General features: G+C 56.1%; 1 protein-coding gene across 1 annotated transcript in view; it reads right to left on the bottom strand.

Annotated features, from left to right (window-relative positions):
* JPH3 (junctophilin 3) overlaps positions 1-10,495 on the bottom strand; it is a 47,380-nt gene extending 36,885 nt beyond the window's left edge. The window contains exon 1 of the mRNA XM_058033989.1: positions 9,714-10,495. Coding sequence (XP_057889972.1) covers positions 9,714-10,095 — 382 coding nt within the window. The 5' untranslated portion in view covers positions 10,096-10,495. The remainder of the gene's footprint in view (positions 1-9,713) is intronic.
* Positions 10,496-12,160: the final 1,665 nt, after the last annotated feature.

Raw genomic sequence — 12,160 nt, 5'->3', positions numbered from 1 at the left:
GTTTCTGACAGAATAGAATCTTCTGCTCAGGTGCTGAAGGGAGAATTCCAAGGATTTTTGTTGTGAGCACCTCACAGGGTCGGGATGGGATGGGATGGGGTGGGGTGGGATGGGATGGGATGGGATGGGATGGGATGGGATGGGATGGGATGGGATGGGAGGCAGGGAGCAATCCAAGGCAATCCTGGCCACAAACCCATTGTGCTGCCCAAGCCAGAGAAAAGCCAAAGCCACCCTGATGGAGGAGAATGCTGGGGAGGAAAATGTCCCAACCTCTTCCCTCAGCCATGCAGGGCACTCCTGTGGATGCCTCCAAGATGGCACAAATATCCATCCCACCTCTGGGTGGTTCTTTTGCACTGGGCCAAAAGGACAAAGAGAGAGAGGAAAGTCTTGGACATGGAAAGTCAAGATAAAGGTGAGGAAGTGGCCACGTCCATGCCAAGCAGAGCTAAGGGGAGGGCACAACCTGAGCTAGGAGAAAACAACTGCAATTATCCCAAAGGATGGATTGGAGAGAAAAACCCTATTTCAGAAATAACTGCTGAAGAAATAACTGCTGGAGACACCCAGGCAGGAATTTGGGATGTTGTGAAGTGCTTTGAGGGCAGCGGACACACTTGTGTCATTATCACACAGAATAAGACAAATTCTTAATAACACAAATAATTCTCACAAATAATTCTTCTCAAATAACACAAATAACACAAATCACCCAGAATAAGACGAATTTGGAAAAAATTTGGACAAGTTTGGAAAGAATTCCTTCTCCATCCCTAACTCTGAGTTAAAACCCAAGCATGCAGAGTCAGTATTCCCAGGTTAGATAAAATAATCAGGAAAAGGGGTGCAGCTTCCCAGCTTTGCCTGGAAAATGGGAGCAGGAGGCTGCAAAGGGCAGGAGCTCTGTCCCATCCTTGAGGCCCAGCCAGTTCCTCCTGGTGCAGCGGCTGTGCTGGGCACCCCAAAATCCCCAGCACCCCAAAATCCCAGGGGTTTGGGGGACGTGGTCCAAAGTGCCCCTCCACTTTTCCAAGCCAAAGCAATTAGGTTTTACAAATTGCTGATTTATCTCACAGAGGATCCTTGCTGGCGTGCTCAGCCCCCCTCTTATCTGTGGCCTCTGCAGCACATTAATTAAAGATGTCCGATGGCAATAATTAGGCTGGGCTCTTGAATTCCAACCAGAGGAGGGAGTTTTACAGATATCCCCTTCCAGCTGCTCAGAATCACAGAGCCCAGGAGGATTCACACACAAATCATCCCAGGAACACCCATCCCAAAGGGGAGAAGGAGAGAACGGAGGGCTGGAGGGTGCTCACCCAGCCTCAGCTCTGATGCTGCGACAGTGGGGACATCCTTGCTGGCCATCCCAGGGAATTGATGGGGAAAATGTGCCCCCAAATGTTCTGCCTGACTCTGTGGGGACTCCTGAGCACAGGAGCAGAGAATTCCAGAACGGTTTGGGTGGGAAGGGAACTTAAAATTCCTGTTGTTCCCACTCCCTGCCATGGCAGGGACACCTTCCACCATCCCAGATTGTTCCAAACCCTGTCCAGCCTGGCCTTGGGCACTGCCAGGGATCCAGGGGCAGCCACAGCTGCTCTGGGCACCTGTGCCAGGGTCTCCCCACCCTCACAGGGAAAAATTCCTAACTCTCAATATCCCATCCATCCCTGCCCTCTGGCAGTGGGAGCCATTCCCTGTGTCCTGTCCCTCCATTCCTTGTCCCCAGTCCCTCTCCAGCTCTCCTGGAGCCCCTTCAGGGGCTCTGAGTTTTCCCTGGAGCTTCTCCTGTCCAGGTGAGCCCCCCCAGGTGTCCCAGCCTGGCTCCAGCCCTGGAATTGCTCCAGCAGCTCCACATCTTCTCACACAGGGAAGCCCCAGAGCTGGAAAATCACTTCAGGTGGGGTTTCAGAGGGGGAGATCCCCTCCCTCAACCCCCTGGTGACTGCATGGATGTGGGGACACATTTCCTGCCAGGACTCCCATCCTGGGCTGCCCACTGTGCCCAGCTGTGTGACTGCCATGCCCTGCCCTGCCCCGTGCCCAGCTGCCGCCCTCAGCCCCAAGCCTGCCCCAAACCCCCACGGGCATGGCAGGGATGGCAGGAGGTGCCACCCGCCCTGCCCACCTGGGGACGTGGGGATCAGCGACCCTGCCTGTGCCCAGCACCACAGGCATTGGGAACCCACAGCAAATGATCCCCTCCAGCCCTGCCAAGGCTTTCCACGCTGAAAACACAGTCAGATGCTTCTGCTGTGGCTGCTAATTTGCCAAAAATATGCTCTGGTAACTGCTTACACAGGGGGAAGGAATAAAGTATGGATTTTTGAGTATGCAAATGGAATCCGCAGGCAGCAGCACGTGATGGGTGTTAGTCATAGTGCTAATGCTGGGTGCATCCAGACAGGGTGGGCACAGCCAGGCCTGGGCAGCCAGGCAGGCCAAGGAGGAGAGGATGAGGAGGATGAGGGCTGCCAGAATGAAATCTGATGTAAACAAATAGGAAAAAAATTACAGCTCGTGTCAGCATGGTCAGCTTGTACATCTAAGGGCAGGGAGCCTCCATCTAAAGGAATCAAGCAGTGGAGCTGCTGGGTTTGGGTGAGGTGTGGAGGAAGGAGATGGGTCTGGAAAGGGTAGGGATTGAGCAGGGATGGGTTTGGAACAGCCAGAAGCTCTGCAGGAGCTGGGGGCTGCAGGAGGAGATGGATTTCCACAGCCTCACGCCTCCTCCTCCTCCTCCTGCTCCTCCTCCTCTGGATGCAAATAACAACACAAGTATTTCTGGCTGAAATCCCATGGAACGGGGATTGCTGAGCCCTTCTCCTTGGGGAAAATCACAGGTGGCAAAATTGTTCCTCAGGGGGGTATGGGCCCCATCCCAAACGTGGGGACACATTTATGTCCTTGAGCCCCATCCCAAATGCAGGGACACATTTATGTCATCATTGCCTGTCCCAAGGATGCTCTGCAAGCAGCAGGTGAAGGCTCCTCCCTCACTGGAAACATTAAAAAAAATAAATCTTGTGTGGAAATGAATGTTTTCCAAGGGATTTCAGCTATTTGCTTCAAGGGGAAGATCTCTGTTCCTCTTTTCCTCTGTTCCTCAGGAAGAACCAAGCCTGTCCTGAGCATCCCCTCCCTCTTCTCACTGCTGCTGCACCTCCTGCTTCCCCAAACCTGTTGGGAAGTGCCTTTCCCAGCCAGAACTGAAGGAAAGGCTTCAAAAACCCACAATAAAGACAATAAAATCTTGGCTTCACTGATTCTGATGGGGCTCATGGTGCCCCTCAGGCCAGTTGTAATTCCTCTTAAAAGCTCCAGGTCCTGCAGTCAGGGGAAACACAACTTTTAAAAGGAAATAAACAAAGAAAGACATTTCATACTGTCTGGCCTGGGAGTGGGTTTGTCAAGAGGGAAAGTCAGGGAGGCATCATCCCCATCCTCCCCTGGTGAAATGGAGCCAGGGTTTTCCCAGGGCAGCTGAATCCCTGCAGATTCAGCTGGGCTCCAAAGCAGGATGAGGTTTTATTCCCAGGGATGCAAAGCACTTCAGGATATTGCTCAGCACCTTCATTAAGGCCAATGTGCCTCTCTCAGAAGGCAGAGTGGAGTCAGGCTAATGCTCGTTCCCTTCATCCCCCCTGCTCTAATCCTGCCCCAAACTCTGGGGTGTCTCCTGTTCCCAGCAGAGATCCAGGAGCAGGGGCTGCTCCCAGCCTGGGGGCACTGCTGGCTTTGGGGCTGCATCCCCCTGAGGGGTGGGAGATGCTCAGAGGGGTGGGTGAGGCTGAGCCCCCCTGGATCAGGGCTGGGGGCTGCTCCGGGAGGGAAGAGGCAAGAGCAGCTTCATTTATTCCCTGTGAAATAAATCATGGAATCACACAGAGGTTTGGGTGGGAAGGGAGCTTAAATCTCATCCCATCCCACCCCTGCCACGGGCAGGGACACCTTCCACTGTCCCAGATTGCTCCAGAGCCCTCCAGCCTGGCCCTGGACACTTCCAGACCATTATTGCTGCCAGGGAAACACCCTGCAGGCCCCAGGTGATGCCCTGAGCAGGAAATAATACCTTTGTGGTGATCATCTTCTTGTGGAAATCAGCAAAATGAGGGGCCTTGCTCTGGCTGTTCACTCATTCATGAAAATTCATGATGCTCTGCTGTGTGCTGGGAGCGAGTGCAACCTCTTCAGGGAATAATGTTGGGGAAGCAGTGGCTGCTCTCAGGGAATGCTCATGCATCCAATGCAATTCTTAGGGATTTTTGATGCATAGGCCAGAATCTGTCTTTGAAAAGCCAATATCAAGCCCCAAAATACAAACATTTGCCTTTCAAGTTTTGTGTCCTGCAAGCTCCTGATTTTTTTTTTTTATTAAAAATACTTTAATTGTGAGTTAAACACAACTCACAAGCTGAATCCAGGGGCAGATAACCATCAAGACTCTCTTGTAACTCCTGCAAACTCCTACAAAAAAATCCTTTCTTGCTCAGGAGTTCAATGAATGCCAAAACCAGACCCAAAGAGACAAAAAAATCTCCCAGGGCAGATGCCAAACCCCAGAATTCACCCCTCAGAGACCATCCCCAAGCTCAGCCTGCCCAGCTCCTCTATCTCCAAGCCATGCCTGCTTTAATACAGCTCATTCATCTACGTCAGCGTTACCTGACTCAAAGCATTCAAAATTCATCAGGTTCATTTTAAAATCGAGGCATTTTTTAAGCAGAAGGCATTTTTAGCTCTTGTCTGCTGCTTCCCCAGCCTGGAAGAATGACTTTTCTGCAATAGCCTGGGTGGAAACCTTGCTTCCAAACCGAAGCTGAAAATCTTGCAAAATCACATGATTCCACAAGCTGGAGCTTCTAAAGGGGAAAAAAAACCCGTTCAGCTCCAGGAGCAGATGTCACCCAACCACGAGGAGCCCCATGGGATATCAAATCACATGCAAATACCCTGAGATTTGCATTCAAAGCCATGAGAACCCACCCCAGCGCAGTGCCATGAGCGCTGTGCTTCAGGGCTGGAGGCAGTGGGCAGGGAGAGGGGTTTGCTGGGCTCCCCAAGGCTGGGAGCCTGCACAGCTCCCTGGAGAATCCCAGCCTGGATCAAGGACCCGGGAAGATGGAGTGAGGGGCTGAGGCCTGTCTGGCAATTTCTGCCTCATGTTCTTTTCTCCGAGGTCAAAATCCTTCTTCCTCTGTCCTGAGCTGTACCTGAAACTAAGCAGCATGTTCCAGTGAGAGAAGTAATTACCATGAGTTCATAGCATGTATTTTTAATGAGGCTGGTCAGAACCTTCATTTAGTATTTTGATTCATTTTTCTGCGCTCGGCAGCTCCTGACGTCTCCGCTTTTGCTCTCCTGGAACCACTGCAAGCAGCTCCCAGACCCAACCCAGACAGCCAGCAGCTCCATCACCAAAATCCTGACTTTTTAAATTGATTTTCAGGGTCTGGGGGGGGGCTGTTGGGAGCAGCTCTGGGTGCTGCAGGAGCGGGAGGATCGAGGATCAGGGCGCTCCTGGATTTGCTTGTTTCCGCCCACTGTTTGAAGTGCATCAACAATTCCTTCCCGGCAGCAAAACAAGGCAGAGCTGGTACTTTTAAGGTAATTCTGACATCCGTGCTATGAATAGCTCCTGAGGGAAATTTGCCCTCTCTCCTGGGTTCCCTGTGCAGGAGCTCAGGGGAAGGCAGGGCTGGGGAGAGGCCCCAGGCTGCTGGCACCGTGGGATCTGGGAATGGTTTGGGGTGGAAGGGACATTAAAGGTGTCCCATTCCAACCCTCCTGGCTGGTGGTGGCTCATCCCAAAGCACGGCTCTGCTCAGGTGAGGGGCTGCTGCCCCTTCCCATGCAGGCAGGTCTCACACAGCATTCCTGCTCCATGCCCCTGGAGCAGCAATTCATGCTGGCTTTTGGGAAATATTCCATGCTTTTCCCCTCCCCAGCCTCTCCCCGGCCATTTGGTGGGTAGCTCCTGGTGCACCTGCTCAGGGAGGTGTCACCAGTGGCACTGCAGGGCTGGGAAAGTGGGACATGGAGCAGGACAGGCTGGCAGGGCCCCACCCCAGCAGCTCCCTGTGATCCCCTCTCCCCACGGCAGGAACATTTCCCAGCCCGGGCCAAGAAAACCCACTTGCCTACTCAGCCAGTGCTAACAATGCAAACACTAATTATATTTCCCTCACCTATCAAAGGATGATTCATTTTAGGTGAGTGGGCACGGAGATTACACAAGATGAACAGCACCGTGCGACCGCGCGGCCCTGTCGGGGCAGCCCTCCCGAGAAACAGGGGTTTAGGGACATTCAGGATGGGGACAGGATGGCAACAGGGTGAGGCTGGTTCACAGCAGGCACCCCCAGCCTGTCCCGTTCCCTCAGGGATGCAGTGGGTGCCCAGGATGGGGCTGGTCCCATCCCAGAGCCCTGTCTGGTTCAGGATCCCAGTTGTTCAGCTGGGAAGAGGTGGGAGGAGGAGGAAACCAGCATTGCTAGGGATGGAAAGGGCAAAAACAGATCGGGAGGCTTCCTTCAGCCACCCCATCTCATCCACCCCCACCAAAGCCATGATGGTTTCAGCAGCTCAGCCCAAACCCAAGGCAGAGGATTCCCATGGGAAGGCTGGAGCTACAACTCCAGCTGTTCCCAGGGTGAAATCACTGAGATCCCCACAGCATCCCAGGCAGAAGCAGCTGTGATGTCTCTTGATCTCCAGACCTGATTAGAAGGTCTCCAGCCTTCTGCCCCAGCTCCCCCAGCCCCACTGACAGCATCCCCAGCCCCACAGAGCTGCAGATCCAGGTGGGTGCAGCTCCTTTCCCTGGAGCAAGGGAGCAATTCCCGCTCCCACTCCGCAGCTGGGCTGAATCAGACAAGTGCTTCAACTCCAGCTCCCAATCCTTGGGAGCCTGCTTTATGTAACACCAGGTGCTCTGGAGGGGCCCAGGAGGTTTTTTAGGCAGCAAGACGAGGCTGTACCAGCAGCGTGGGGATGTCTGAGCGCATGAGGCCATGGGGACAGCAGGACGGCGCAGGGGCCGCGTGCCAGCCGTGCCAGGGCCGCGTGGATGGGCACCAATCCCCGGGGCTGGGGGAGCGGGGTTTGCTCTCCCGGGGGTCAGGAGCGAGTGGGAAGGGCGTGGGGGGCTGCTGGGCGTGGGGGGCCGGGCGTGGGGCGCGCGGCGGGCGCGGCGTGGGAGGTGTGAGCTCGGTGAGCTGCGCGCGGGGGCAGCGCTGCCGCGGGGCTGGCGGGAGCCCCCGGGCCACCGAGTGCCACCCCCGGCACCCAGCACACCCAGGATCCAGCAGGGACACCAACAGCAACCCCAGCACAGGCTGCCCTTCCCCCTGCAATGGGAAAACTGGAGCAAATCCCTGGGTGCTGGGGCTCCCCGGGCATCGCTGCGCATTTAGGGCCCCATCCCCGAGCCAGGGATGGGGAGCTAAAAAAAAAATGATGTGCAAGGGATGAATATTTATCTGTGGGTGGCAAGTGACAGATGCTGGGGCGAGGATTCTTGGGTACTTCAGTTTGCTGGAGGTAATAACTGGAATAGATTAATGAGAAACATCCTTCCCTACCGTTGCCTCCCCGGTGCCACCGCTCCCGCACACAGCGGCCTCTGGGACCCAAACACACAAAGTTCAGCGAGGCTTGCTGTCCAAAAAGGCTGGAGATGCCCAGCTCTGGTGGTTTCCACCCAGAATGGAGCCAGGCAGATGGAAAGGGCCGTGGCCTCGGGGTGCTGGGAGCTGAGTTGGTGGAAGTGGCCTTGGAGGTGGCTGTGGCCCAGCTGAGGTGGGAGAAGCTGCTGTGGAGGAGCATCCACAGTTACCAGCACCCTGCATTCCCCCAGCACGGCATCCCTTCCTCCTTGGAAGGTTTGCAGAGTCCCAGGGGGAGCATTTTGCCACAGACCCTGCCCTTTCCCAGCGCCGCTCCTCTTCCCTCCTCCCCAAATCGCAAACACGCGACAACGACGTCGCTTTTGGGTCCCCGAGCGCCGGGAAGCCGGGCTGGCCTGACAAGATGGAAGGAAAAGCTGTTTCCTTCGGGTAGCTTCTCAGAAAAGGCTGAAACTGCTGCTAAGACACCCCAGGGTGGGGATGCTGCCCAGGTTTCCCTAAAAAACGCTGCTCTGCAGAGGATGGGGAGCGTGCCGGGGCGGGGGCACGTGCGTGGCCGGGGACAGGGCCAGCCCTGCAACACCCAGCCCTCAGAGACCTGTAGTTGGTCCAGACTTGTGTCTGTCCTCCCTCAAACCTCCCAGGCAGGGGCTGGGTGCCAGGAGGAGACAGCACCCACGTTGGGAGCAAGCAGAAACCCCCCCCCAGCCCCTCCTGAGCGCCTCGGATGTGGGAGACGGCGACGATTCCCTGCCCAAGCTTTATTTTTGACTGAAGGACTGCTGGGATTTATCCATGGCTTCCAAACACACATCCCAGCTCAGTCCTCAGCATCCTTCCAGGCAGCTGAAACAAAAGGTTGCAGCTCTCTTTTTCTCGGGGAGAAAACAACACGGCACCGAATTATCATTAAAAATCCCGAGGCGGTTCCACCTCTCCCTGCGAGAGCACAGAAAAAAAGCAGCTGCAGGTGAGGTTCAACCTCCCCTCCCTGAGCAACCACAAAGCAGCAAACTGGGCTTTCCAGAGCAAGGTCTTGCAGCACCTTTCAGCAGGGCTGCGATGGAGCTTCCCGACGCTGCAATTTCCCCACCGGAGCCGTATGGAAAACCATAACATCCTAAAAATAACCCGGGAGCTGCTTTAGGAGGCCTCCATTCCCGGGAAAAGCAGGGGCCAGCGGAGCCCAGGGCCCCCCAGCTGCTGGCAGGTAGGCCTGCCTCGGATTATGGTGGCAATTCCCATTGTGGAAGGAGCCCCAGCCCAGGAGAGAGGATGATACAGCCACTTCCAGCACGGCGCCAGCTGTTTCTCCCAGTTCAGCCCTAAAGCTTGTTAGCCCAGCAATTTTTTTGGGTTTGATCGCTCCAATTGGGTTTTCTTGTTTTTCCTCTAATCCCAGTTTCCCCTCAGCATCTCGTTAAGCCGTGTTGACGGCAGAGAAGAGCTCTGGTGATCCCTCTGAGCCCCTACGCTAAGCATTAAGCCGTAAACTAGGAATGTAAGACTCTTGTCTGAATTAAAGTCTTTTCCCTGGCATCACTGAGCGTGGGGCTGCCTTTGGAGGGGCTGGAGGAGGAGCAGAGCCCCCCACCCCTGGCTGGGAGCTCTCCACCCCTGATCCCCCCCCACACACACACTGCCTCCATCCTGCCCCGCGTTGTTCCCATGCAAATCCTACAGGTTCCAGTGGTGCAGTCAGAAGTGCCAATCCCATGTGCAACTTGGGTTGTGTCCCCAAGGCCTGGCCCACCCCGTGCTCCGACCCCTCTGGGCCAGAGCTGGGCATCCCTCCACCAGCACAGCCCCTTCCACATCCCAAAAACCTGCTTGAGGAGAGCAAGGAGGGAGGACCCAGCGCCCAGAGACCCCATGGAACATTTGGGGCTACCTGTGGCAAAGAGCTGGGCTGGTGCCACGCTGGGCTGGTTCCTCCTCCCCTGCAGGGTGGGAGCATCCCTTGATCCAAGGCAGCAGGTTGCAAACTCCCAGAGTCCAACCCCAACCCCTCTGGGAGCATCTCCCCACCACCCTCCACCCCACCTGCCCCAGCCAGGAAGGGATCAATGCATCACCTACCTCCATCCGAGTAGGTCTCTGTCCCGTAGCCATCCTGTAATCCATTGCTCCAGGTGCCTTCGTACTTGGCCCCGTTTCCAGTGCATTCCCGGACCCCGTACCGTCCCTTAAATCCATGGGTCCACTCTCCTTTGTACACCCACTTCCCTTTGCTCTCCATGCCAATGCCATGGCGCTTGCCCTGCGCCCAGGTGCCCTGGTAAGTGTTGCCACTGGGCCAAGTGTAGACCCCCAGCACCTCAAAGCCGTGACTCCAGGAGCCCGAATATTCACCTTGACCCTTCGGGCCGGTACAGATTCCATGGCCATGAGCCTTTCCGTCCTCCCAGCCTCCACAGTACGACCCTCCATCGTCAAAATTAAACCTTCCCCCACTGGACATGCATGTAATTCGGTTTGCAAATCTCCCGAAAGGTGAAAAAAAAAAAAAAAAAAAAAAGGAAAAAAAAAAAAAGAATAGGAAGAAATGCAGGAAATAAAATGCGAACGATGACTTGGGGAAAAAGAAATAAATAAAAATTAAAAAAATTAAATCAAATCGAACTCAATTGAAATCATGCACCAGATCCAGGGAGCTGCTTAAGCCAGTTTCTTGTGATTATTCATTCTCTGGGAGTATGTTGAGGATCAGTTCTCTCTTCCCCTGCTGTGGAAACAGGATCATTAAAAAAAAAAAAAAAATAGCAGCAAGAACAGCAGCAGCTATTGGATTTTGGTGCAAACGACTCCACCTAAAAACCATCCAAGGCAGGGAACGGGGGTGGGGGAAAAGGAGGAAAAAAAAAAAAAAAAAAAAAAAAAGGAAAAAAAAAAAAAAAAAGGAGGCCAAATGCCAAGAGAAGGGAAAGAGGGTAAAAAAAAAAAAAAAAAAAAAAAAAAAAAAAAAAAGGGAAAAAGCGAGCGCTGGGCAGCCCCGGGGGGAGGATGCTCAGAGCCCCCGCGGAGCCCCCCGCCGCCGGCCGGGCTGGCTGGGGCGCAGGGCCGGGGGCAGCGGCGGGCGCGGCGGCATCGCGGGGCTCGGCACGGCAGCGGCAGCGGCAGCGGCAGCAGCAGCAATGCGGAGCCTCCTCCGCCGCCCTCCCGCACGGCTCCCGGCCGCTCCCGCACCGCGCACCGCGCACCGCGCACGCCCCGCGCCCTCCCCCGCGCCGCAACGCTCAGTGCCGGGGGGCCGCGCCCGGCCCTGCCCGCATCCCGGCCCGATCGGGGGCCCGCGCCGCCTCCCCGGGCCTCGCTCGGCGCTCCCGACGGGGACAAATCCCGCTCGACAGCGAGCAGGATCCCGGGCTCGCTGCTCTGCCTCGGCTTTCTCCCGGCGCCGGGCGCAGGGTGGATTTAAAGAGACAGGAACTGCGTCGCCCTCGCCTCGCAGCCCAGCAGGGCCGCAGCCCCCCGCAGCCTCCCGGGATGCTCCCGCAGTTTTATTGATCGCTCCGGCTCTCCCCAGCGGGGCGGAGAGGGGCCGGCATCCCCCGAGGGCGGGCGGCTGGGAGACACCGGGCGTGGGCCGAGCGGCGCCGGGGTCCGGGCAGAGCCCGCTCGGAGGCGGCCCGGGCGCGCCGCAGCTGCAGCACGGGCCGGTGGTTGTTTATTGATGGAGAGGCCGCGCTGTGCTTCGCCCCGGGCTGGGGACAGCGCTCCGGGCTGGGTCCGGATCCGCCGGGTGCCGCTCCCCTGCCTCCAGCACCGCGCATCCCACCGGGATCCTCCCAGCCCACCGGGAGCCCCTCCGCGCTCCGCTCCCCGATATCGGGGGTTTTCTCCCTGGGATTTTTCTCCCTGGGTTTTTTCTCCCCGGGTTTTTTCTCCCTGGGTTTTTTCCCTTCTCCTGGAATCCTCGCGTTGTGCCCCCGGAGCAGGCGGGGTCCGGCTCCGCTGGCGCATCCCCCTGGATCGGAACGTGCCGAAATCTTTTTTGGCACCGGGATGCGTGTGCGGGTCCGTGTGCCTGCAAATATCGATGTGTTTGTGTTAATACACCAGGGGATTCACGCACCACTGTTAAAGGGCGAGCTGTGCTGGAGAATGATTTCAAAGATGCTCACAAGTGCTTATAAAGCAAAACCTGCGAGATGGAGGAAAAACTCAGCTCTTCCCCAAAATCTCGGATTTCACCACCAGCGTTACTGGAGCGGGGGTTTTGAGCCAGACCCACCTTGGCCAGGACTCCAAGGAAAAAAACAAAACAAAACCAAACAAAACAAGCAGTGTAACTGCTGGTAATGGAAACCCGCGGGATTCGGGCAGTGCATCCCCTCTGAAAGGCTCCTGTGCTCGGTACCTGCCTCCCTGCCCACCCACCCGCAACTTTCAGCCTGTGGCTTCCCACTCAGTTGGGTTTTTTTTTCCTTCTCTCGATGCATTTTCTTGTCCATCCATGGAAACACATCACCACCCTCCTCTGGAAGAAAACCTTCCTCTCTCTCTCTGTCTCTGGGAGCTGGAGG

This window comes from Melospiza georgiana, chromosome 14, assembly GCF_028018845.1.
Source record: "Melospiza georgiana isolate bMelGeo1 chromosome 14, bMelGeo1.pri, whole genome shotgun sequence".
Classification (NCBI taxonomy): domain Eukaryota; kingdom Metazoa; phylum Chordata; class Aves; order Passeriformes; family Passerellidae; genus Melospiza; species Melospiza georgiana.
Note: the sequence above shows the minus strand (reverse complement) of the source record. Positions and strands in the feature narration are given on the sequence as shown.